Raw genomic sequence first — 27228 nt, forward strand, 5'->3', positions numbered from 1 at the left:
AGCTGCTCGTCATATTGGTCACTCAGTCAACTTGTCAAAACAAACTGTTCAGTGTTGAATTGGTCTTAATCTACAACAGAGTCTTAAAAGTGAAGTGGACATTCATCGGTACGTTTACCTCAGTGTGTACTCCACACTTCACTTTACTATTATTAAAGGAACGCTTGTAATGAGTAGAGCCCAGTTGTGGTGCTTCAGTCTTACCTCGTATCTTCATATTATGTTTGAATGGTACCACTTTTGTAAGAAGCTATTCACCTAAAAAGTGATATAACCTTTTGATTTTCACTATACAGTAAGTATTAATACAAATATTTGCATTTAAGTTTTGTATCAAGATTCTTCCTATTAAAACTTCATTATACTGGAACACTATAGTTACTTCTCTAATTTTCTGAACCTGTTTACCTATGTTTTTTTCCCTTGTTTGTGTTGCGGTGAGTGGAGGAGGTTAAGATTAACTTTACAACAGCTACCAAAACAACGTCAGCGCCACCTGTCCGACAGTCTTCTACACACTAAGGCTGCCGCTGTTATTCAAGTCAAGTCGAATACCCAGGAAAAGAACTCTTAAGGTATTTTCAGTCCTCAAAGAATTTTATCTGGATGAGAAGATAACTGGATGATTTAAAAAAAAAAAAAAAAAATTAAAAAAGACTTAAATTTGTTTCACAAGTTGTGAGTCTGTTTCCTAATCCAAACAAAGCTAGTAGACAGAAATACAATATCAGCCTTTAATTTATGTGAACCAAACTTGTTATTCTTTTCATCCAGATGGAGTTCAGCGTTGTTAAATAACCCTCTGGGTTTCCAAAAGTTGCTGGTTTTTTAGATTTTGGCCAAAACAGATGGTTACAACAAAACCTGATTCAGTGTTCATGAAGGTACTTTACTATTAGGCTACTTGATCATTTAGCTTTAGAACGGAGATGAACCTGTCCTCAGATACAGTGACCTACTAGAGTTTAACTGATTTTGACAACGCTAAATTGGGTTTAAGAGATCATATTTGTTTTCAGACAACAGTAGTTTAAACGTGTCTTAAACAGATCCTGTCTGTTTCTGTAGTATAAACAGGCTCTGCTGTTACTCTAACTGTCAGGAATCAGTGTCTAAATGAACAGATTGTTTCTGGAGTTATTACTTAAAATAATTTGTCGTCTTTTAGCTTTGATCTTCCAGACCTTCTTTGAGATGCCTTAGTTTTATTTTTTTTCCAAATTCCGTAAAAAATTTCAATTTATTGACACGTCTGTTTGGGGAGAAGAACCACAGTGTTGTTCCTTTCTGTCGTCGACAACAAAATGAAAGCATTCTCCGAGTGAGTTTTACTTAAAGTCCTTGTTTACATGCGTAACTGCCGGAGCAGCACATCAACGTTTCTTAACTTTGTGCTACAAATTCAAAATGTCACACGTTAACACTGATCAAAGCTCATTTTCTCCTAACAAAATAATATTGCACTTAACATCCTTGCACACCAGCCACCAGTATTCTCACACTTATTATATATATTTATATATACTGACGTCCTTACCTTTTCCATTCACACAGATGTCGTTTATCCTCATACAGAAACATCAGTAAGAAAGTCATCTTAAAAAAACACAGGGGGGCTAGAAATTACACTAATTTTCAAAAGGAAGTATTCTACACTATACTTGTACAAATCTCAGATTTTTTTCCAAGTGCTATACAGCAAAAACAAATAGTGTTCTCTTTAAAATAAAACACCAGCAGGCTACTGCTCGTCCTCATTTTCCTGGCCCGAACCTTCAGAGCGATCGCCCTCTAGTCGATCTGCAAGAAGGAAAAGGCAGAAGACAGAAAAGTGAGGAAAGCAGAGTAACTGACAAACGCTTGAGAGTTTCAAAAACACTTCATTTAACTTTTCAGGGTTTGGAAAAAGCTTGAATTCAAATATAATCTTTTAACAGTTTAACACCAATAGTATAGTTTAATATTTAAAATGCAACGATAGTATCGTCATATTTGTTTGTTATCCTCTGACATTATACGAGAAGTGCTGTGGGTATAAAGGAATTCTGTAAACTATATATTTAAAATAATTTAGATGTGATGATAAAGGCTTCGAGAGTCTGGAGATTTTTGGTTGAGGTACCTTGAAAAACTCTTAAAATGCTCCACGCAGCCTGGAGTAAACAGCCTCTGTACCCGGGAATTAAATGGCACAAATACTTTAAACAGTGTGCATGAAGTTTGCTTGCACTCGTTTACCTGATCTGATGTGATTAAGGGAGGCCAACATTCGGAGCATGAAAGAGGCTGGGACTGTGATTGTGTTCCTCGTTTCCTCTAGCATCAGCTCGTTCCGAGTTATTACCTTGAGGGAAAAGAGGAAGAAAGAAGGAAAGTTCAAAAGAATCCTCAGTTTAGGGATATTTCATGTGAAACACTATTAGCTGACCCAGACCTTCATTTAACTTAATATCTCCACAATGAATTACCATCATCCGTACAAATACCCCAAAAACTATCAGCTCTCATCTAAAATGTGCCTCATCATCCGTGTTTCTTCCATGTGCAGTGACCTAAGAAGTCTAAAAGAAATCTGTCAAATGAAAATGGGTGCAGGACACCGAATAAATCAATCAATCAATCAATCAATCAATCCACCGATGTCTCTGTAGTCGTACCTCATTAGCGAGGATTCTGTTGAAAGATGCAGACTGTTCCAGCGGCGACCAGATCTTGATATCATAGTCGATCCCTGAAGAAGCCAGAACTGAAAAGGACCAGAAAATGAACACAACATGGTCACGTCATCTGGGAGCACAGGATGGTCCACTGAGGGTGGAGTGGGACTCACTGGGGTCGTAGGGGTGCGGCTGCAGGCAGTTGACCACGTGGTTGTCGGCTTCCAGCAGCATGAGGTGCTCTGCAGTGTGTCTGTCCCAGATGAAGATGTGGCCGCAGTCTGAACCGCTCATCACAAAGTTGTTGCCCCAAAAACAGGACTCCTTTATCTGGACATAGTATAAATTAAAAAAAGAAAGAAAAACCACATTGAATTAAGGCGTGATCATTGTTTGGGAGACAAGCTAATTTGCTTTCTCTCTGATTTAAAAGAGAGGATTGACACTCATGCTGGAGCTGCAGACAGACATGATTAGCTTAGCTTAGCATGAAGACTAAAAACAGGGAAACAGCTAGCCTGCCTCTGACCAAAATTCAGATATACACCTACCAACATGATCTAAGTTACACGGTGTATATAAACAGAAGGTTATTCATCCACCCAGAACAGTCACTAAAGTTTTAGTACACATTTTTGTATAGACTTCAGGAAGTCATTACGCTCGGCTGTAAATAGTAATGGCACGCATTTTTCCATAAAACCACCGTCATAGCTGTTGTTACGGTTATTTTTCACAGCTCTGTTTGTGTACGAATCAATCAAACAAGACACAGCGTGTTAATTTGTGAGCGGCAGAAGTGCTGGTTTATGCATTTTTGAACTTTGGACAAACTCAGGCTAGCCGTTTCCCCCAGTTTCCTTTCTTTATGCTAAGCTAAGCTAACCGCCAGCTCCATACTAGCTAGTTTGACTGTGCACTTGTATTTCTGATCTCCCAACTCTCAGAAAAGCAAACAAACGTGTCTCTTAAAATGTCAAACGATTCCTTAATGGGGCTTCTTCTGAAGGCCTCTGGACTGATGTAATCTGATGTAAGCGGTGTGAGATGTACCATTGTCCTGGAGTTGCGGTGGCCTTTGTAGACCATTTTGACTGAGGGTCTTCTAATATTCTGCGTCTCACTCTCCTCCATCTCCCTTCTCTCTTTCCTCCTGCGAAACAGCTCCTGGATACGAGCAGCTGCTGAGCGTCTGTCAAGCACAAGGAAACATGTATGCAATTATAAAACATGAAGAAAACAAAAAGAGATACCCAAACCCATGCTTTTACTGATGCTTATAAACCCCATGCTTTGAATCTTGAGTGAACTTTATTCTGGCATAAACAATTCAACCAATAACAAGCTTTTTTAAAAACGAAGCCCAAGCTAAAAAGCAGCCACTTTCAAGGCAAAACACCTGCTTGCTCCAACATAACCCTCCAACAATAACGTAGTCTTGTGTTGTTGAGTTAAATGAGATACAAACTGGTTCATGTGCTAAACTTTAAACTACTAAAAAGAAGGAAATCAAAGCTTTAAACGTGTTCGGTTCTTTTCCTTCAGGATATCATGCACACATTCTTTCTTCTGGACGAAATCTTCAAAATGCCGCCGATATGCTGCCACACACACCTTTAGTGGAGTCAGCACTCACATGCACGTAGCTCTAACTCTACAGTTGTGTGTGTGTGTTAGCATTTTGTGAGTGAAATGACCAAACCAAGGCAAAATCCGTAATCTTCACACGACACACGCCATGATGTGCTGTGGAGTTTTAATGCTCTGCCGCATGTCACACACCTGACAGGTTAGATGCGTTTAGTTGCCAGTGCAAAGACGTTACCTGATCATCCTATCTCCTACTGCAGATCCTCTGGAATTAAATCTATATTTGTAGTGAAACAGTCAATGGCAAGGCATCACAAGAAACCCAAATCAGAGTACTCCCCCCTTAAAAAGCGATATTAAACAACAGCAATATCGTGATCTACGAGATGATAACCTGCATTCAAAAACATGACGGTGTTTACTAATAGAGTAAGAATAGAAGCCGTCTGACGTTACCTCTGTCCCTGCCCTCTGAACCTCGTCGATGGGATGAGAATTGGATCGTCGTCGCTGTCGTCAGAGTCCTGGTTGGCTCGCGCTGGCTGACTCTGGCCCTCCTCTCCTTCCTCCGCCGTGGGCTCCGCTCTCCTGCAGCCTCCCGTTGTGTCCTCCGTACCCTGCGGCTGACTGCCTCCCTGAGAGGAGTCGCCGGCCGACGAGCTGCTGGGGGCAGGCGTGGACGCCGTGGCGTCGCACGGCGGCTCCGTGGAGGCGGCCGGCACACTCTGCTGCTCCGAGGACTCACGGTGAGCTGAGGGGAAATACGTATTAATACATGTAAGGACTAATTTCACATTCACTGGGGGGGCATGCTTGTAATTTATTTTTCTGGTTGAAGTGTGAAGAGGCGTATTTGTTTGTATTTGTATTTGTATTTGTTTTTGTAAGATTAATGTGTTTTTTTTTTATGTATTTAGATTGTTTCTTTCATAAATTAATCACATTTCTTTGTGGGTTTTTTTGCTTCTTTTGATACTAAAATTAAAGAGTAACTTAAAACTTGCTGAAAATTTGTCTTTGCTTCACCTTCACATCTTCTTGCAGTGATGTGTACACACTTCTGACCACAACCAGCACTGATAGGAGTTCAGAGGTAAAACAAACATTCAAAACACCTCTTTTCAGCTTTGTGTTAAGTTTGTATTTACATGTGATTTGATGTGGACTCACCTTGCTCTGGCACTGAAGTCTCCGTCGACAGGCTCTCTTTGTTCTGCATTGTCTCTGATGTTTTGGGACCTCCGCTGCCCATAGAGCTGGACGTGCTGCTGCTCCTGTGGAGGATGATCAAACACAGACTGAGTTCCTGAAGCCTCTAAGCTTTTGGCTGCACAGTTTACATTAGTTTGTAATTATTTAGTTTGCTGTAACGGCGGAAGACGTGTCTGCATCCAGAAAATTTGTGTCAATTTAGGGTGAAGATTTTGGAACTCAAGGATACATGTCAGACTATTTTCCTGCTTTGCAAACTGCCAAGGAAACATTTTTTTAAGGTTCTTTTAAAGAATCTTACTTGATTGAAGGTTTATCGACTGAAACTCTGTAATAGAATAAAATGAAAACAACCAATGAAGCGCTGCAATCACATTTAATCACGGACGCATTAATCCTGTGACCACCACGGAATAAAGAGCTGCTACATTAACAACCTCCAAGACACTTCGGCGATGGTTTCAGATGCGATCACTCACCACTCGTCAGTGAAGTCCAGCTTGATGGTGCTGGTGGTGGTTCCCTCTGAGCTGTAGTGCAGGCTGAGGACTGGTTCTGCTGCACTGGACCGACTGGGGCCGGTCGTGGTGGTGGAGGTGGTGGGAGCGCTGCTGCTCACCGGTACAGAAACGGGTTTATCAGCAGGTGAACCTGCAGCTTCTGCTGCTCCTGAGAGGGGAGAGGAAGACAAAAGAATGATTTATAGACACAAAAAAACCCCACTTAAAAATCTGTTCTACTTGACCAAATACTTCTGATAAACTTTTAGCTAAGAGTGTCGTGTCCTGTGGTTCACAGCATGCGATTGGTTGTATAAAAGCACACTGGGAACATGCATCACTTCCCACTGATGAAAACATGCAGCGGACATTAGCAGAGCTGTAACAGACCATCAGCGGGGAAAGCAACAGGACAGAAACACATCAGGACACGATGCAGAAGTCAAAGCCCTGAAGGATCATTACAGCTGGTTATTACAGTCATGTAGCAGCCTGGATTATCTTAGATTTTTAGGAACATTTTTATTAATTTTGCCAATGAAAACTGATGACGGCCACATTTATTCATTATGAAGAGTGACTGCGACATTGTGTCTGGGAGAGCACGGCATCTACTGAACCTATTCACCCTTGTTTTGTTAATGTGAAAGGAGAAGCCTAAAATAGATCAGATTAGTCAGTCACATTTTTCTATGATATTAAAATAAAAATATTTGGGTTTCGGACTTTTAACCCTTAACGTGCAGAGGGGTGTACTACGAGGAGAGATTAGTGGGGTAATAATTTATGTTGGGCCTAAAGTCTGAAGGGTTTTTGGTGTAACAAAGGTGTCTCTCTTTTAACCTGGTGACATCACCATGGTAACTTATGCTAAAAACATAACCTGGTATGGATCAGTGTAACCAAGTCAATATTTAGCTGATAGAACTGTCACTGTATCTCTTTATGAATGTCCACAACACTAAATTTACACTAGATTTAAATATTATCATTATGTGTTATCATCATCATTATGTTGTTGCTGTTGTTATTGTCATTATTAACAATAACAGTAATATCACATATCTCCCCGCCACGTAGACCACTCTCTTCACTTCACATATTTAGCTCTCCAGGATCAATAAACACAGATTTCACTGCCTCTCACACACACACACACACACACACTTACTTTACTCACCAATACCCTTATCTAACCTAATCTAATATCTACTCTCTTTCATGACTTTACTGTTCTCCTATGTCACTGTCTTGTCATATTATTTAAAATAAGAAAATATATTCTTATTCTTATAATTGCATTCTTCAGTCCAGATACCAGTAACTTGGGTCAGATAGACACGTTTTATGTGGACAAATAATGGGAATAATAGGAAAGTAAATAAAACAATGGAGGACAGACTGTAGAGCTATGAGAGGAAGTGTTTTGTGTTTAAGAGGGAAGGTGATGGAGACACAGCGAGTGGCACAGTGGGGGTGGAGGGGTAGGAGGTGACGCACCCTGCTGTTCATCGAGAGTCATGGATCCCAGCTGTTTGTTTACCACAGACGAGGGGGAATCTGGAAAACAAATGAGACCGACCAAACATTGGACACACGGGTCAAACCTGAGGGCTCACACAGTCAAGGCGCAGAGAGGGTTAAAAAAAACCAAAAAAAAAAAAAAACCTTCACAATCTTGTTAAAAACAAGAAACAAGATCTGAGGCCAAGCAGGAGGAGCTGTAAAATCAGCCAAAAGAGAAAAAGAAAAAAAAAGCATTATCTGATAACAGGATCATTTCACATACTGTAGGTGCAGCTCCAGCTTTTATATGCAAAATGAGCATCAGATATTAGTAAGTCTGAACAAAAACAAGAACATGACGAGCTCACACATGCTAACTACACATCCCACTTAGAAATGGTTAACAAATGCTTACTGTTAGACACCACAATACAACCCTTAGGATTAAATTCAACTTGCTGCTCCTCAAAACAATCAAAATGTCGGCTCGCTACACAATAAACTTTATGCATGATTTGAAATAAGTGAACAAAAAGAAATTCTCTGCTACAAATCAGTGCAGTCTGGCTTTAACATAAACAATACAAGCAATGGCCATTTATTCAGTTAATGAATTGTTGGTGTCAGATGCATCAGTAAATCAACTTGTCCAATAAAGCCCCTTTCAGACACACTTTTACATTCTCGTGCTGGATTCAGCCATTTTTCATCATCCTTTTACGTAATGAAAATAAAGTCAGTTTGACGAACCAGGAAATGTTGTAAATGGGTCAATTTGACATGGTTATGGAGGTCGTTCTGATGTCAGATCCGTCTATAAGATTTATATAATATTTTTTCAGCTTGCAGTGTGCAGCAAAAGAGGTTTAAAAATCAAAAATAACCAACCACAGTAATCACTGGATTACTGGACCACCACTATCTCACAATACTTGATTTCTATTAATAGAGTGCATGGATGAATAGATGATTATCCAGCAAAATGTTTAATTGTACTGGTAAGAATGAAAAAGAGAGTCCCACATGAGCATGTTGTCTTTCTTTGCTTCTGCACCGTCTGACTTTAGCAAACAGGCAGCTGACCTCGCTCTCTAATCATGACGACAGAGATAATGTACAACTGGATGGACATCTCTTGACGTCACAATGGTCACTAATTAAAGTTCCACCTCTAAAATAATTTTGAAAAATAAAAATAATCCAAAATAAGTTAAGTGCTATTTGCACACCAGATGTCAAATGTTGTGCGGGTATCGTGGCGCTCTCTCTGCAGACGTGCTGTCACGTCTGGATTAAACCATAGGAAAGAATAACGTTAACAGATACAGCAGACGAAGCCAGTAACATTAGGTACTCCATGTCTGAAAAGGGCTTTAGTTATGGTTCTCAACTTTAAGTGAATCAGGTGCGACGTTACCATCGCTTGTTCAGACAACTGATCGGTATGCATCATCAAACAGAGGTGAACAACCACATGAGCCATGAGGACGCCAAAGCAGAGCTTCACACTGGCTGGTGCCACTCCAACAGGAGAGTTTGCATGTGAAAACTCAAGCGACGAGTAGAGTGATGGCGTGAGAGCATTAGTGAGTGAGGGGCCGAGCAAACAGTGGAGAGGCGACACAGCGACAGCTATAGAGCTCGATAACAAGGTGCATTATTGGGGAATGGAAAGAGGATCACTGTGGGATTAGTGGTTCGTTCTAGCGAGACCCTTTCTGTCTCTAGAAACAGGCACGTCTGCCTTTCCTGCATAGAGGGGAAGGGTAAGATGGCGCGGGAGGGGCCCAGGCGGACAGCCAATATGGCGGGGAGGGGGGGGGCAGGGGGGGGAGCTCGGAGGGGAGGGTAACCTGTATGGGGTCGCGTCTCAGCAGCAGCAGCAGCAGTAGTGGCAGCTCTTTGTGACTGTCTCTCAGGGGCTGCAGGGGAAGAAGAGGTGGCCGCTTGTTGACCCCGTCCTGGTGGGTCGGCCAGCCGAAGCAATCTCTGCAAACGCCTACAGACTAAACTTATGGGCAGCCGATGAGGACCGTACTCTGACAAAGAGGCAGAGGAAGAGAGGGAGAGTGAATGCACTGAGGGGGAGGATGTGAGCACAGGATCGGGAGCACAGGGTCAGGCGAATAAAAGGAGGAGAAGGACAACAGGATGCTGAGGGAAAAGAGAGTGAAGTGAGGCTGCTGCTTGAGTGGAGTGGCTCCAACACACACACACACACAAACACAAACACACACATACAAGCACTCACACAAACACACACACTGAGGACTGAGGAATAAAATGTGAATTTCTGATACAGTTTTTGTGATGAACGTACTTTGTCTACGTGACATTCGGGGCTGTGTGTTTTAACTCTAACCTGAGAGTGCAGGTTCTGAGGTCGGCGTGGGTGTCGGCGTGGGCGTCGGGGTGGCGGTAGTGTCGCCCTGACTCCTCTGCTCCGAGTCAGGCGAGGAGGTGAGGGGAGAGGAGGAAGGGGCCGAGGTCTCCACTGATGAGGAGCTAGAAGGAGGAGGCGCCGTGACTGTTGATGATGACCCTGAGGAGGAGGAGGAAGTGGATTTAGGAATGGCGGCAGCGTCGGCGTCAGGGCCGGCAGCCGCCTCGGGGGCGTCTGTGCCCGCGGTCCTCTCGGGGACGCTGGACTCCTGGCGGGAGCTTCCTGCTGGGGCAGATGGAGTATTCAACGGCCCCTCTGGACGGACAGCTGTTCCTGGAACAAGAAAATAAAAAGACGTTCATAATCTTCAGGGCTGCTACAAGTTTTTGCAAGACAAAGTGATGATTCATTTATCACAGATTTAAAAGAAATGCAACCAAACAATGTTTAAATATTAGTTTGTACAATATGTACAGTTTCACCCAGTATTAGTGGTGCAGACACATATATGTAAATAAGATGACAAACATGATCTTATATCCATAGCTGGTCACCTCCTCTAACACCTGGTGCTTGACTTCTTGTTAAATACATACAAGCAAAGATCTCAAATATTCTTTATTCTTTATTTATTTGCCACTAAAGGTAGCAGCTACTCTTCCTGAGGTCGACACACACAGAAAACACGCAAAACAGAACATAGAAGCTTTTAGTTTCTATGCTCCCCACCTATGGAACAAGCTCCCTGAACACCTAAGGTCTGTTAAAACTGTCAGCGCATTTAAAAGAGGCCTTAAAACATTACTGTTCACTGTGGCTTTCCAATAAAAGAGCTACATAACTTTCTTTTAATTTGTAACTATTTATCCACATGCTTTTATTGTCTTTTAATGCATCTTCTCTTAGGCTTTATTTATTTTTTTTATTTTCTCGTGCTTTTATTATCTTTTACATGCAATTTAATGCTTCTGTGTCTTTATTGTGTTTTATGTCCCCGTAAAGCACTTTGAATTGCCTTGTGTCTAAAAAGGTGCTACACAAATAAATTTACCTTGCCTTGCCTAGAACACTTCTAAAAAAAACCAAAAAAAAAAAAAACCTCAATAAGCACAAAAATATGTAACCAGCCAAAAGCTGTAATAAAAATAATTACATGTAGCAGTACATGCCTCCTCTTAATTTATTTTGCGAGAGGATTATGGGATTAGTGTGAAAAATCTGCGCCAACATGTGAAGATTTATGTTTATAATTTTCGCAGTACGCCTTTTTAAGGATCCCATCTCTATTTATTATTCAATGTGTGTTTTTATAGGGTAAAAGTATAACATGAGGCAATGCCACACATTTATGTTCCAAGCCAGTTCTCAGACGTCTCTCCCTACAGGGGCTTTTAAAACACACAGACCTCGACAACAAAAACAGCACAAAATAAAGAATTCACAAACAACAGAAGAAGAAAAATACCATCAAAATAAACCGCCATGACAAGCTAAACGATGCATAAGCCATTACTCAAACCTGTGAGGGTAAAAATGTAAGGAGTGTCTGATCTGCTGAGCAGTTTTTCAGACGTGGAGTACCGGCTGATGCCTCACCTCTGGGTCGTGTCTGCGGCCGAGTTCCTCTGCTGTTCTGAGCTTCGCTGGCCTCCTCAAACCAGCGGGACAACATGTCCGACATCCTCTGCATCAGAGACACGTTCGGGCTCTGCTCTCCTACAGGAGAAATGTTCACAGCTGCTTCCTTACAACTATTGATACAGAGAACGAAGGCGAATACGGTGGGGAGGCACATGTTATGTTCTGGTTTAACGTCTGTTTATGTACAGATAAAGATATGTACGTGTTTTATTTTTCCTTGTTTTGTGGTGGCTTGTTCTATTTTATTTTTAATATTTGAGTCCATTACTTATCATCATTATTTATGTTGATAACCAAGGCCGTCTCTGTATGTGGTGCTGATGAATTGTGGGGTTAAGGGCAGGAGGATTATGTATATTTAGTGATTGTGCGTATTACGTTAATCTGACAAGGGTGAAAGTGTTGGTTGGGACAACGTTGCAACATCTGTCGTGACTCAAGACTTCACACAACATCCTGCTCACGTGTGATCTCATGAAAGAAGCGGCTATAAGATTTCAATGACATGGTTCGAAGAAACGGCGCAAATTTTAATTCAGTGACTAAGACTTGTGTTTTGCAATGTGCACAGTTTCCCCCAGTGACGACACAGGAAATAAGTGGAATAAAGATGTGTATGAAGTGACTGTAGCGCTGACATTGAAGGGGAACACAGCAAAGGAGCAAACTAAAAAACATTTTACAGCCAACTTTCTGATCGGGTTATCTCTGATCTCTTGGGGTCCGCTTTGTTTATTTCAGCTGTATACACGCTGAAGCTGAGTAACAAAATCTTTTGTCTCTCCTGTATGCTGCGCGTGCTTGATTATATTCCTGGAGAACGACAGCTTTAAAGTGGCTTCTGTATGATCTATATTTTTAGATTAACAATGGAAAACACAAGTACAAGCAGTGTGAGGTATGTTCTCCTCAGCTCTGCAGAGCTGTAGAGCACCATTCAGCTCATTGTTCCGTCCATAACTTTACTGTTTTCAGTGAAAAAGCTAAAAAAAAAAAAAAAAAAACTGCTGAATAAGTGAGTAGAAAAATGTCACATCAACTCAAATCATAATAAAATCAGTTAGTCAAGGTTGAACTGTTTTAGCAGGAGACATTTTAACCTCAAATCTTCTGTTTAAGTCGACAAGTTGCACAGTTGGCTGCAGCTCACGAAAAAGTGTTGTAATGTAACATGGAGACGTTTTGATGATACGACTTGATAAGACCATTTAATTAGCAATCAATAATTACTTAATAATAAAAGACTGAAATCAACAAGGCAAAAAATGAGTTTGCAGGCTGGATTCAACAATATATGGTGTGTGTGTGTGTGTGTGTGTGTGTGTCTGGGGGGGGGGTCTTGGGAAGTTATGTCAGAGGCAGGATCTGTGATTTGAGACCTCTGCTTTAAACTACATGGACTGCTCTGATCTTACCATCTCTCTCCCTCTCACTCTCAGGGCGAGCTCTGGGTCCAGTGTCAGACCAGTCACCACGTAGACGGAGGCGCTTCACTGGAGGCTGCCTCAGCTGTGGAAACACACACACACACACACACACACGCACGCACGCACAGAGAGAGCGAAAGATTAGCAGTTTGTCAGTCAAAGCATGGTCAAAAATAGCTCCGCTGCCAAAGCAAAACACTGCTCGTCCCTGTCAGTGTCCTCTTTAAAGTGCCCCTCCCTTCTGGCAGCTCCACTGAGGTTGCCCTCACTTTCCAGTCCCCCGGCTCTCTTTGCAGGGCAACAGGCTGAGCGCCAGAAATAGAAAAAGAGGGTCTAAGTGCAGGGGCTATCACTAAGGGAATGTCACCAGGTCTGGACATGGGCTGGAGGTGGTGAAAAGAAGCAGAGGCTGAAAGAGATAGTGGAATGAATGAGAGAGAGAGAGAGAAAAAAAAAGAGCCCTGAACAAATGGAGGTTGCAGGTGGAGCAAAAAAGGAGAGCCGGGTGCTGATCCTTTGCTTGGCTGTCCCCTCCACCTCAGCCTGAACTATTTTGGAGGATAGAAGAACGCTGCCTGCGTCGGTCGCTGTATTTGGAAAGGAATGCGTGTGGTGGTTGCATCTCGACACAGCTGAACTCACCACGAGGCTTTGAGGCACTGGCACCATGATCCAGCACATTCAGACACACGTGAGGACGAGCGCTCACTTCAGTTTATCGGAGGAACATTTTTTCTGGTTGTTCCTTTGACTGATTTCCAAACTAAACGCTCCCCAAAACAGACACGATGATCCAAATAAATCTAAGAAAAGCACTTAGGAAGAATACATTTAAAATGCTTCGGATTTGGTTTTAATCAATAATCCGCTGCGTCTATTCTGTCTTTCTCAGGTCACATTTCATCCATGGAGCAACACACAGTTCCTATCAGGACGCATCCAGTCATCCTGAGCGCTCACCTCCTCCCTCCTCTCCTCAGACGGGCCCTTCAGCTCCCGGGCCTGGTCATCTTTGGGGTCAAACAGGTAGATATAGTCGGAGGAGTAGCTGACCAGCACCTCCTGACCGTCCTCGCTGTAGCAGAGAGACGTTACGCGACACGACTTGTTGGACAGGTGAGCGGGGACGAACCTGACACACATGCCTGTCGTCCCCCGGCCCATGTAGTTACCTGGGGAGGAGACAAAGAGCCGACTGGGTTGATGTGCTGCAAACATATTCCCCTGGTAGAGCCCTCAGATGATCCAACTCTCTGTTTCTCACTGCACCAAAAACAAAGACGATGTTTTGGACCCAAATTGTGGATTTCTTTGCTACTGAGTCTGAGGGCACCGACGTCAATTGATGCTTTTATTCTCGTTAAAAACTCATTTTTTAACCTTGCTTTTGCCTATAATCTGTTACTATGAGCCCATTGTCATTTCTATGTACAAATCTACATAAGAATCCTGATTTTTACAATTTTCTTTTACTTTTTTGTGTATTTTTCTTAATCTTCTTTTGCTTATCCTTTTATTTTTATTTTTACAAGTTTTAGCTGACAGACATCCAAGTGCAGATTGAAATCACATTTGATTGGATTAGACTGGACTAGATTGGATTGGACTGATTTATACATCCCCAAGTTCCCAAGATACGTCATCACAAATATTTTAATGCTTTACAGGAAGAGAAAAGAGCGATTTTGATATAAAAATAAGTATATTTGGCATATACTGTGAAATAACCCAATAATTAATACTAAAAAGGTTGTTTTTTTTGTCTTTTTAGGTCTTGTGTAAAGCTATTTTCATTCTTTAAAAATTGTGTATTAAGGAGCCTTTATGAATAATAACATATTCTAGTTGTCGGGAGCATTTGAGAGGAAGAGGATAAAATCATATTCATGTAAACATCCAACAATAGACAGCTCCCACAGGGGACCACACACACAGAGCACAGCAGGATGGGACTAAAAACCCCACAGAGAAACCCCTCAACCTGATTCACTGCTCCCATCTGTCACTGTGACATATCAATAACAGCTAATAACTATAAAGGCTTATTAGAAGACCACTAAATAAAAAGGTACATTCTAAAAGAAATGCCTTTTATTTCCCTCTGAAGAGCATCTGTAGTGACTTTAAGATTATTCTCATGTTATTTTCAATATCTGATGCTAAAAAAAAAAAAATAACTTGCTGTAAGCCTAAAAAAAAAAAAAAAACCCAACATAAATACAAAGACAGGGAGATGAGAGAATGACGTTAGCATGCAGGACAGTTTACCCGTCGCTCTGGTGCCCAGCATGCGTCTGTCGTAGATGCGCACTGAGCTGTCAGAGCAGCCCACGGCCAGGTAGTACGGCATCAGCGGAGAGATGGATATAGAGGTCGCTGCCCTTCGACAGTTTATCAGAATGTCCTGAAATCAAAGCAAACACAATCAGGGAAGGTTTAAAAAGCCAAATTATAGAGCACCAACAGGGGCAGCATCTTAAAAATCAGTTTTTGCAGTAACATAGATTTTGGCCAAAATGATCGTTATTGGGTTTTAAACTCCACAGTTGAGTTGTAACTCTTGTAACTCTGACATGTGGGATAATTAAAAGGGGGGCCGTAGCAGAGTCTGCTAAAGCTACTTCACTCAGTTTTAAGGTCACAGGTACTGATCGCAAGCATGAAATAGGAGAGGATGCAACACAATCTAGAGGGAACACATTCACACGCACACACACCCTGGCCTGAAGCCACGAAAACTGTTTTCTGAATTAGTCCAGAGGCTGAAAGCAGTTTCTGAAGAGAGCAGCGCTGAGGACAAACTAAATGCTCAGCGATACCAAATTTTCAGATTAGTTTGACAAATTTATATTTTAATCATACTGAGACCCTCGTGCCAGTACATCATCACAGGTGTCACCGTACATCTTTGCAGTCCTCTTTGGTGCAGCTCGTCTTCATGCGCAGGTCAAACCACCGCACAGTGCCGTCCTCCCCACATGACAGAAACGTGTAGGGGTCATTTGGTACCGTCATAATCTGACGAGACAACGGTGAGTTTAACGTTAGGAGGCCGAAAACGTGATAGAGACGTATGTGACGAGCGGCATGCTCCGTACCTCATACGCTGTTCCATAGTGGCAGGTGAACTGACACTGTCTGTTGTGCTCAGGACTCTGCTCAGTGTGGGTGTAGTAGATGATGCCGTCTCCGGAGCAGGAGATGATCTCCTGGTCGTTGGTGTGGGGCATGAACTTAGCACTGAAGATATTTGCCCGATGACCTGAACGTATGGACTTCTTGACCTGAGAAAAAGAACCGAACCTTGATGATGGGAAGTAACTGAGGAGGGTACATGAGATCCACACCACGGTCCACCTAAACACACACCGAAACTATCTCTGACCTAACGGGCAAGCCCCATGGGGAGAGTTTTTATAGAAGCATTTTTGACATCCGTCACTTCATCCATCAGTTCATGGAACAGATTGGCTTACATTTAAATCAGATGAATCTACCCACACTGATTCCCTGAGAGATTAGATTAGATTCCTCACATTCGCTGGGTGTTTGGCGGAAATAAAAATCAATGAATCAACAGGTTAAAACCGAACAACCGCTGATTTCTTCCCATGGAGGTGAAAACTACTTTGGCTCAGTAACTTTGTGCTTTCAGCCAGCCTGGTGAAGGCGGGTTAGCAGGACTGAACGACAGAACGTAGACGCTCCGCTCGAGTCTCGCTTCCTATGTGGATTCCCACTAATAGCTAAACATGCAGATTCATCTCACAAGAGAACAAAGGTGGTATTTTCATCCTAAGATGAAAAAGGTGCAGGCAAAAAATACTCTAACTGCCAACTAAGAGACCAGGTTGTCCAGATGTAACAGCAAGTTATTCTTAAGACTTATTAAGGCTTTTTAATGCCGCTGTTTACTTAAGTTTAAGGCAACAAAAATAAACATCAAATGTGAAAATATAGTTGCATCAGTACATATATTGTCAGTTCAAAAGTAAAACTACAGCAAAGTGACAACAACTGGTTCAGTAAAAGAACATTTGTTGCAATATGTTTATTGATATTGAAAAATATATTTGTCCGTAATATCAATCACTACAATTGTGTTACAGTCAGAGTTACAGAGGTTCAGTGTAGCCGAACTGTAACAGGACGACAAAGATGTTTGAAGTCGACTCTGATCTGATTTTGTGAAACATTACATAATTGGATTTTAGACGGCAGGCTTACAGCATCCAATAAATACATTTTTAACAAGTTCCCAAATTGAATTTAAGACTATTTAAGACTTTTTAAGGACCAGTAGCCGCCCTAAGAGACAAGTGGTGGTTAAGACAACAATTTCAGCCGTAAACTAAAATTACTGCCAACCAGTCAGGGTGCAGTTTGCATCCAATGTCTGTCTGGACCCAAGATTAATGAATATTATGCTGAATGTTATGATGTCACAGTGAAGTTGACCTTTGACCTTTTACTAATAAAATGACATCACTTCATCATTTTATCCCATTGGACATTTGTGTGAAATATGGTCGTGTGCGTTCTTGAGTCTTGTGAGGTCACAGTGAGCTTTGACCATCAAAATGTAACCAGTTCGTCATCGAGTCCAAGTGGATGTTTGTCCCAAGATCTCATGTTCACGAGAACGGGACGGACAAACAACCACGACTGTCACTCGTGCAGAGGCATAAAAAGCTCATTTCCCTCCTTTAGTGGTTTGAGTAAAGTCAGATGTTTTAAGTGCTGATTGACTACGACCTACCTTTTTGTTGTACGGGCTGCTGATGACCAGAAAGGTGTCGTCTGACCCCGACAGGAGGTATTCACCTGTGTCGTTCCAGGATATAGTGTTGACCTGCAGACAGAGAAGACACAGATATTTACTTTTACATTAATGATGAAATAATTACATCACTAATCAACTGAGAGGAAATTAACAGCTTCTTAAAAATGAGAGACTTTGCTGATTTTCTTCCTTTTATATTATCATAAACTTGTAAAAAATAAAACAAGCGATTTCACAGTATCTCATACAGGCTAAGCCAGAGGTTCCCAGAGGTCTGGAGCCTTATGAGGGGTCATGAGATGAGTATCAGAGAAGGACATTAGAACAAAAAATAAATAAATAAAAGAAATCAATTGAATTACTCACATCACATAAACATGCACCTTGTGACGAGGATCACAACCAGAAAAAGTGAACCAAAACAACGATCTAGAGATTCATTGGTGCTACAGATAAGTGTTATTTGAGGCCTCATGTTGCAGAACAAATCTGATCTAAATCCCTGAAACATTGAGTCCAATTCAAACTCATTAATTCATTAATATTCAGCTGACCAAACTCAAATTACGGTCGCACGCTCCTCTATTGATCCATCTGTGGATCAATAGGACATTTACAGCAGCCTGTTAAAGCTTCATTTAGTGTTTCATCATCACACTGCTGCCCTCCATTTCCACAGACTCACTCTGCTGCAATCAGTGAAATCACAGCGTCCTGAACTGAACTCGAGGTTCAGCTGTCGAACGCATGTTAAAACAGGTTTCAGTCGATTTCTCAAGAAACCTGCACATCACGTGAGGCAGGTGGAAATCAGACTGTGGTGGAGTGTCTCCTTGTTCCCTCCTTCCAAAGTGATGATAGAGGGGACGAGGAGATCCAAATGTACAATATCATTACGCCTTTTTAAAAAGACACATCGGAGTTATTTAGTGTAATATAGTACAATGTAGTAATAATAATAATAATAAATCCTTATACACATACACACCACATTTCATACATAAAATGCTGCTCAAAGTGCTTTGCAATAAAATGAAATAAATAAATGAATAAGTAAAAAATTTAATCAATAACACAGGTATTAAAAACAAAAGAAGCAAAATGTAAACGAACAATAAAAACAGGCCTCTCCCTCTACAGGCAGATTTTATCAGCAAAGACTTATGTAATGTTTCCTCCAACCTCTATTTTCACTCTCACTCTCTGCGTTTGCCTGGAAAATATTCTGTAAATCTCTCATTCTTTGACCAACAATGACGAACTGAATTTTGAAACCGATTCAGAATAATTGCAACACGCAACTACTTCCTCGTTTTTTCCTGATTTTGCAACGTTTGGTTTGGCTGCCATGCTTGTGCAGGAATACAGAAATCATTGATGCAACTACAACAATTACTGAGAGCGACAGCATAGCATTTCTTTGCTGATTATTTTATATATTTATATAATATTATTATCATCATTCAGTCATTCAGAGATGACCACAGTCCACAGTGATGCCCTCAAATGTCTTGTTTTGTCTGACCAACAGTCCATAAAATAGTAAAGTAGCAAATCCTCAAACTGGATTATTTGTTTCCAATTTGGCTTTTCAAAGTTACAAAGTTCTGTACATGGTTAAAAATGGTTCAGGACATGAGGTGAATCAAATCAGACCCTTAAGATAAACAACAAAATGAAAGAATAAAATACATACTAATAGAGATAAGAAGATAATACAGCTAAAACTAATTTTAAAAACACCTCAAAATAGTTATTTGTAGCCAATTATTTTTCAGTTGCATGACTAATCAATACAAGATGATAAATCTATTCATTTCCACACCGCTGTTAAAACAGCAGACAGAGACCTGAGCACCAGTCGGCTCATAACCCTTTTAGTTAATACTGCAGTGGTGTCGTCTCTGATCTGTGACTTCTGATTAAAAAATGATGCTACATCAGCCACTACACTGACCTGGAAACTTACATATCTTTGTCTTAGAGGAAACTGACTAACCTGTTGGATAGATTTTGGATTAACAGTCTATGAAGAGTCAAAAATAGTGACAAGAGTCCATCAGTTATAACCACAGCCTTTAAAAACAAAACAAAACAAGGTATATGAGCCATAATGATATGCAAGAGAAGAAAAGCAAACTCCTCATATTTTAGAGGTGATGATTATGTTCTGCTTTGTGCAGCCGCTCCATAACTCACTTTGTCGTTTGATTGGTTGGTCCACAAAAATCGCAAAAACGCTCACAGAGGTCAGAGGTGTGTGTGTGTGTGTGTGTGTGTGTTCGTGCCAACTGGCTAAAAAGGGTGCGGCAGTGGGAGTGGCCTATAGTGAAAAGGTGCATAACTCCATAAAATAGATTCACACACACGTTTTCATTGGTGACACTTTAACGTGCCTTTCATAACACATGCACCAAGTGGCTGTGTGGCCCTGTGTGTGTGTGTGTGTGTTCATGTACACGTAGAGGCGTTCGTGTGTGTCCATGCTCCTTCCTACCCAGAATCGGATCTATAACTGATAACTCGAGAACTATCAGATATTGACAGGGCGTTTCTATTTTATCTGTCGCAGCTTTTCTCGCCTTTACAGCTCTGATTTAGCATCACGACTGGAGTCAGTGAGCGACATACAAACAGGAAGAGATGGCAGACAACCGTCGGAGAGATTACTCTATAAAAAGAGTGAAAAAAGAAGCTTTAAATCAACAGCGGACAGACTCTTACATGTTCATTCTTCAGTTCAAAACCAGTGCGTCTCCTGTATTCTGACTCTGGCCATTATCAACATTATTAAAGAGCAGCACGACGAGACATAGAACAAATCTGTAGAGCAAACAAATCCACTCGAATCTGAACAGACGGTGCAGAAAATAAATCATCCAAGAGCCCGATATGATCGATCCACCAGAATCCTGTATTTTGTTTTTAAATGCAGCCTTTATTTTACATAAAATGAGAAGATTTATCTGTTACTGTTCAGTTTGTGGTGGAACTGATGCTGGTGGAGGATGAGATTTGTGGTGCTGTTGAACTGTACTGTGTTCTACTGGCCGGTGTTTCTATTATTTTGTCCACCCCATTTATTTATTTATTTCAAGGCAGGCTAAATAACTGCGTGTCTGCGCCCCTGAATTGTAACTCAGGTTAGACATTATAATGTTTGACACTTGTGCTCGTGGAAAATGTCTCTTTGAACTTTAACTGGAGACCACTGGTGCACATTGTTGCAGCTACTGTGAATTCTTGCCTGTTACTCTATTAACTACTTAGATATATTAACTCATTTGCTCATTTACTATTTATTTCAGCAATAATTCAGTCACTTTCCTGCCTCTAACAGCCCATAATGTTGACAGAGAATATCCCGGCTTCCCTACACACAAACTAAACAACATGCAATAAAAATGTTCCCCAAATCCTGTTTACTGCAGCAGCGCGCCGTATTAAGCTGAAGCCGTCCTGGGATGTGTGCGCTGTGGTTGTTTTGATGTTTCGGACAGGCTGGCGGCCGGGCTGATAGTGTGACAGGACGTGTGACTGTTATGTCAGCTTCAGGTTTCTCAGAGGCATTAATCACCTGGCCTGAAGTCAGAGAGCTGCTCTCTGTCCGACACCGAGGCCTCACACACCCGCTGAGGAAATGTGGAAGTGTTTCTCTTTTGCAGCCTGACAGAAACTTTTTTTTTTTTTTCTAAAACACAAATGAATAAAAAAGGACAAACAGATTGATATTCGGGGCACTTACACAGCCATCGTGCACGTTTAGTGTCCCTTCAAGTTTAAGCCTCTGGACAAACTCTCTTCTGCCTGTGAAAAGAGAGAGAAAACAACTGTAAAAGATCCATCTTCTCCACCATCCATCTGTCTCAGTAGAAAATATTGATACACTAACATTATTCATTAACATACTATTGAAGAAATGAGACAAATATGGAGTTAGAGGGAGAGCACACACCTGGAGAAAAGGTATCAACATGTCCAAATAAATCACATTAATTCATGGTTATTGTGTTGTTGTTGTTGTTGTTGTTGTTGTTGTTGTTGTTCCCAAAGTGAAATCAGTGTTATGTCATTTCATTCATTATATATGTGGGGTTTCCAAAACAATAGCATGTGTTTTACTTGCTGTACTCACTGATTAATTCATTGGTATCATCCATAATTTGGAAACAGTGGAAAAGGAAGTGGAATCTCTTAAGAGTTAGTTTGATTTTAACGAATTATCAAAGAATTTAAGTCAGACTGAATCGTGCAACAAATACACAAAGCAAACTAACGATAAATTATATTGAAATCAAAAGGTCGTCCATCCATTTTCACTCTAGTTAAGTGTAATTGGAGTTCTCTGGACCGGTATAAAGTATCACAGTGAACGTTTGCATTCAGTATTTAACGCATGCTGTATTATTAATGCAGAGGAAACCTCTCTTGCGCCAACAGATTAGAAAAAAAAAAAAAAGCAGCTGTAAGACTTGACTGTAAGTGCAGGAAAAAGCTCGTACTTCCCCTTCGGTCCCTTGTGTGACACAGCGGTGACGAAATGGTCGTCAAATGTCACCAATAAGACAGAAATTCTGATGAATTCAGGTAATTTTTATGGACGTCAAAACATTTCAAGTGCCAAGAAAACGCACACACTGAAAAAAGTTGGCAACAGTAACTCAGTTGTGAGGAAAAGTGGCTACATTCTTTATCGCTGGATCAATTCATTGACTGTTAGAGGAGCAGCTTCAGGATGACGGGACGCATCTCGTGCTGAAGTCACGGCTGAGGAGCTTTTACTCATCGTGAACAATAATAAAGAGCCATGGGAGACGTCCGTCCACACCTGAGATGTGACCATTAAAGGATCTGAGTGCAACACTGACACTGAAACTGGCTCCGAGGCTGAAACCCTGTTTTAATTTTCCATTTAGCCTGAGAGGGAGAAGAAAAACAAAAAAGGAGAAAACTATAATTTTCTTCATTGCTAGTTATTTTGTGAGGAAATCCATCACTTTTAAATAAAGAGCTGTGTCCCAAAGTCATGCTGATTCTAAAGAGGCTTTCTGCTGCAGGGACACAATTCAGTGTATTCAACACATTTAGCATGAGTGTGCTGTTGCACAGTGGGACATGGAGGAGCTGCTCACTGCAGATGGAGGTGAAACAACTCCTGGAACATTAAAAAAAAAAATGGAGGAAAAAAAAACATTTTGCCGCCTCTTTGTTAAATGTAATTAGCCAGTTATTTGTTCACACTGAGAAGGACGGACAACTTCTCTAGATGTGAGGATGAAGGAGCGACCTTCCTTCATTCCACGTGGGAATTTTTCTGTTTTGAAAAAAAAAAAAAAAAAAAAGCCAGGTGCGCTGTATCCCAATGAGAGCTTGACTTGCACGGACGGGTTTTATTAGCGCTGCAAGCCTGAATGTGCGTCCAGCGTTCAGTGACGGCCACAAACTCCTCTGGAGCTCCAAAACTTTGGCTTAATAATATGAAAATATTCCCACTGGGGCCGTGATCACACTGTGCACACGTTGTTTGTTCTATAACGTTTCATGTGATACTTTGTGGGGTCAAATGTGCTTGAAAGGTACAATTTATAAAGCAAATTACAACAAATGTACGAAAATGAGGGGCTGCAGAAGTGTTGGGTAAAGACGATGAACGGGTGAATGTTGTCTTTTAGGTTACGTAAAGTCACATCGTATCTCAAGCTGCAGCAAATGATTATTCAGTTAATCAGTTGCTTCTCTTCTACTTAATATGATTCAATTAATTGTTCAATCTATTAAAGAACATTTTGGAAAAATGTCCATCACAGTCTGTCAGATGTCCAAAACACAAAGATATTCAATTTACAAAGATATAAAAACAGGAAAATCCTCACATTGGAGACACTCAAACTGTGACTGATCCTTTGGCCTCATCGACTGCTGTAAAGCACTATGAGACACTCTGTTGTGATATTGGGCTATACAAATAAAATTGAATTGAATTGAATTGAATAATTGTTAGAGATTCACTTTGACTAATTGATAACTTATTGCATTTCAAAGGGACAGTAAATACCCTGCGTCTGGATGGAAGTGCCACATAAACGTATTCAGTTGTTTTATTTCTACTCTGAATGTAGTCGTACAACTTATCCATCTTATTTTTTGCTCATTACACTTATTTTGTGGACATCAGCACGTAAGACTGCACATCATAATCAACACTTTCAACATAATCAACTTTTTCTTTAATCTCCCCGGAAGTGCCTCTGTTGGAATTTAATGTCGGCCACTACTTGTTGCCCCCACCCCATCCCCCCTTTCTGATGCTAAATTTATCCTCGTATCCTCCACCCTCACACAATGACAGCTCTAACGGCGTCTCAGTCGAGCTAAAAACGGCGCTGAGCAGACCTCGGTGGCACCTGCCCCACCTCACCACAAAGCCCCATTCGACCACTGTCAGGAGCCGACTGTGACCCTGCAGACAAGTCTCATGAAATAGGAATAATAATAATAACAATAACTCAGTCTACCAGTGAGGAGGCAGCACTGTCCTCTGTTTACACCTGGATCACTGTGAGAGAGCAGCACAGTAAAAAAGCAACCAGAGACAGAAACATGGATTCATGACTGTGTGTCTTGTAGAAAACGGTGCTGATGTAGACACTTTTATAACTCATACGTAGACTCTGAATCCTTCAAGGAACCGTGTGTGTGTATAATATATAAGTGACGTGATAATATACATATATATATAGTTCCTGTTTTCTCAGTGCAGTTTTTACTTGTTGCAAATGTGTTCCTATTACTCTTGTAAAGTTTAGAGCTGAAGCAGCCGCTTTCCTTTATTCTGTGTGGGAACTTTGCCATTTTATCATGAAAACAACTAAAGAAGTAGTAGTGTTTGGATATACTGGCCTGATTTGTGCTGTATAATATCACCATGTCCTCGTTTCGTTCTGCTGTTCTTGCATCTTTTTCATTATTCCGTTATTAAAATGTCTCTAAAGTCTATGATGTGCTTTTTTCCTTTCGCGTTTCAAAGATTGTTTCCAGTTTGAGACTCAGATTAAACCACACTGCACACAATCCCACATCAGCTGTAAATACTAAAACCTGGTATTTTGACAAACGCTCTCCTTGTGCAGCATCAGTGCTTGTGTGTTAAAGAAATATCTTTCTCACACATGATGAACAGTTCACCAGCCCCTCTGCACTTGTTCTCACTATGTTGAGCGAGTTTAGGATCAAAACACTGAGCATTTTATTGCACATGGTTTCATTTCCATCTCCACCTGCAAATCTGAGAGCACTTTATAACGCACCGGGCCCTCATAAATACATTACACCATTGATCCTGCTTTTAGCCAAATCATCTTTACCGCCTCAGGGCTGCACTTTACTGTTCACATGCATGTGAGGAGCTGTATCCTCTGCACGGTCTGTTGCTGTCTGTCGCTCAGTGATTGCACAGAAATCCCCGAATGATGATTTTTGCTCTGGCCATTAAGGTTACCTCACACGGAGATGCATTATTAAGGATTATACATAACATTTAATCCCTCTGCTGTGAGGCTCTCACATCGGCGCACAGGATGCCAAATGAACCGTGCAGCCGCTGTATTTACACTGACTTTGCGGAGTGACTTTTAGCGGCTCTAAATGCCTTCGGGCTCAGTCGTGTTGGGTCTTAGCTGTCAGTCCATCTGATTCAGCACCGCAGACACAGCCTGCAGTGGAGACAAAGCTAAAACAACACGTAGTTTTCCTCTAATCTCGTTTCCATTAGCATTAAAGAGGCTTGTTTTGCTCTTACCTAAATAGTTGGTCCTGATGGTGTTCGGCTCGTTGTATCCAATTAAGCGTTTATTTACATCCCAAACCAGGTTTCCAGAGCAGGACATTGTGACCATATGTGGGCTTTAATTATCAATAACATTGAAACTAAGCTAACCCTCTTTTTTCTGTTGATGTCGCCTTTTATTTACGGCTGCTTCGGGTCTGCCATGGAGATCAGTGCCCGTCTGTCGGGACGGCGGAGCCGCTAACGAGCTGCGACACCCGCGGTCTGCATGGCTGGAGGTGAAACACCCGCTCCTGTCCTGAGTCCGCTGCCCCCCTGAGTTTAACACCGACTGCACCTCTGCCGACTGTCCGTGCTGCTAGCCTAGCCTGCTTTATCTGCTAGCAGGCAGCGGACAGCTGTGTCCAAACCGCGCGAGAAACTACGATATTTGACGGCGAGAGCGGGGACGCTCGTTTTATGGAGCTGAGCAGCTGCCAGGGCGGAGTCTTGAGTTTGTTATTGTTGTTATTATTGTTATTATAATTATTATTGTGTTATTATTATTGTTGATGTTGTTTATTCTGAACAACTTCACTTTAATGTGCAATTCTTTTTATATTCCCCTCTTTTTTTTACTCCTCTGTGTATATTGCTCCTACTTCATACTTCCTCTTGTTTGAATTATACATATTTTCTATATCTCCCCCTGTTTATATCACTGTTCACTAGTTTATCATTTATTTATTATTGAATGTTCTACTTTTGCTTCCAACTTGCTGCTATAACACTGTGAATTCCCCTGCAGTGGGACTGATAAAGGAATATTTTACCTTATCTTATCTTATCTTGTTGTTATTGTCATTAATTTTGTTATTTATTCACCATAATTAGATACATAAGCACCAGTGTTCGTCTCTCCTGTTGAAGTTGAGGTCCTTGCTTTGATATTGTCACAGACGCACAGACAGATTAACCTTCACCAGCCACTACCTGCAGTCATTACCCATTTGTTTTTCTCCTGTGCAATGATTGCAACATACACCTCCTGTGCAATACACACGTGTATATAGTGTATGGGTTTGCTATAGTTTTTAAATTTGTATTCATTTTTATATTCTTTATATGCCTTGTTTTTTGCACGACTTCTGTTAATGACACTTTGTTTCTGCACCTTTTCTGTCTCTTGACTCTCTGCTGCTGTAACAAGTGAATTTCCCCAGTGTGGGATAAATAAAGTCTCTCTTATCTTATCCTAAAGAATGAGGTGCAGAGCCCCCATGAACCACTATCAGCTTCATTCACTAAGAATATGAACACACACAACGAATTTGACACCGTTTTTTCCACTGCTCTCATGTATTTAGACATAAATAGACAACAAAAAGTAAGCGCACATTTAACTTCAGCATAAACTAAGCAACATTTTACGTTTCAGTTAATACATATAACATTTGGTGTAACAAGATTATTACAGAGATTGAAGACAAGAGAAAACCTCCTGTTTGTTCTACTACTACAAATCTTATATCATCTCATTCCAGATTTGCAGTGTAGTAAATTTACTGAGTGCTAATTTCAGAATAAGCAACATGTAAAAGCAAAAGTGAAATTATGAAGGTATTAAACATGTTTGACAACATGTACTGCTGTTGTTGACTTTCCTGCAAAGGCAGATTAACCTGTTAGAGGCCTGCAGGGCAGAACATTGCTGTTGGGTCCCTGTTATGAAACACAAATTGAGGTTGTAATGTCAGACTTGTT

At 41.1% G+C, this 27228-nt stretch overlaps 1 protein-coding gene across 5 annotated transcripts; it reads right to left on the minus strand.

Moving 5' to 3' along the window:
• Window positions 1–1322: 1322 nt before the first annotated feature.
• dcaf6 (ddb1 and cul4 associated factor 6) lies at window positions 1323–25841 on the minus strand. 5 transcript variants are annotated; one of them, XM_070837888.1, is made up of 21 exons: window positions 25498–25841; window positions 21445–21506; window positions 17676–17768; window positions 16015–16200; window positions 15821–15934; window positions 15185–15320; window positions 13877–14088; window positions 12905–12998; window positions 11445–11564; window positions 9828–10181; window positions 9319–9504; window positions 7460–7519; window positions 5939–6128; window positions 5418–5521; window positions 4704–4998; window positions 4483–4512; window positions 3711–3849; window positions 2831–2987; window positions 2658–2746; window positions 2239–2344; window positions 1323–1800 (listed from the first exon to the last, which is right to left on the minus strand). In XM_070837888.1, the coding sequence occupies exons 1-21, from the start codon at window positions 25592–25594 to the stop codon at window positions 1742–1744; spliced, it is 2883 nt and encodes a 960-aa protein (XP_070693989.1). In that variant the 5' UTR covers window positions 25595–25841; the 3' UTR covers window positions 1323–1741. The 5 variants fall into 5 exon arrangements, with proteins under 5 accessions (XP_070693989.1, XP_070693988.1, XP_070693992.1 ...); XM_070837887.1 differs by having other exon boundaries at window positions 4483–4524; XM_070837891.1 differs by lacking the exon at window positions 9319–9504 and having other exon boundaries at window positions 4483–4524.
• Window positions 25842–27228: the final 1387 nt, after the last annotated feature.

Source organism: Pempheris klunzingeri, chromosome 10 (assembly GCF_042242105.1).
Source record: "Pempheris klunzingeri isolate RE-2024b chromosome 10, fPemKlu1.hap1, whole genome shotgun sequence".
Classification (NCBI taxonomy): domain Eukaryota; kingdom Metazoa; phylum Chordata; class Actinopteri; order Acropomatiformes; family Pempheridae; genus Pempheris; species Pempheris klunzingeri.

What these genes read in the sequence shown, in the direction of transcription:
- dcaf6 (XM_070837887.1), bottom strand. Translation starts at nt 25,594, where the DNA reads ATGGTCACAATGTCCTGCTCTGGAAACCTGGTTTGGGATGTAAATAAA. An exon ending in GCTGGGCACCAGAGCGACGG is followed by an intron (nt 14,089 to 15,184) that starts GTAAACTGTCCT and finishes TCTCCTCCCCAG; the next exon opens with GTAACTACATGGGCCGGGGG. An exon ending in TGAGACGCGACCCCATACAG is followed by an intron (nt 7,520 to 9,318) that starts GTTACCCTCCCC and finishes TTTGTTTTCCAG; the next exon opens with ATTCCCCCTCGTCTGTGGTA.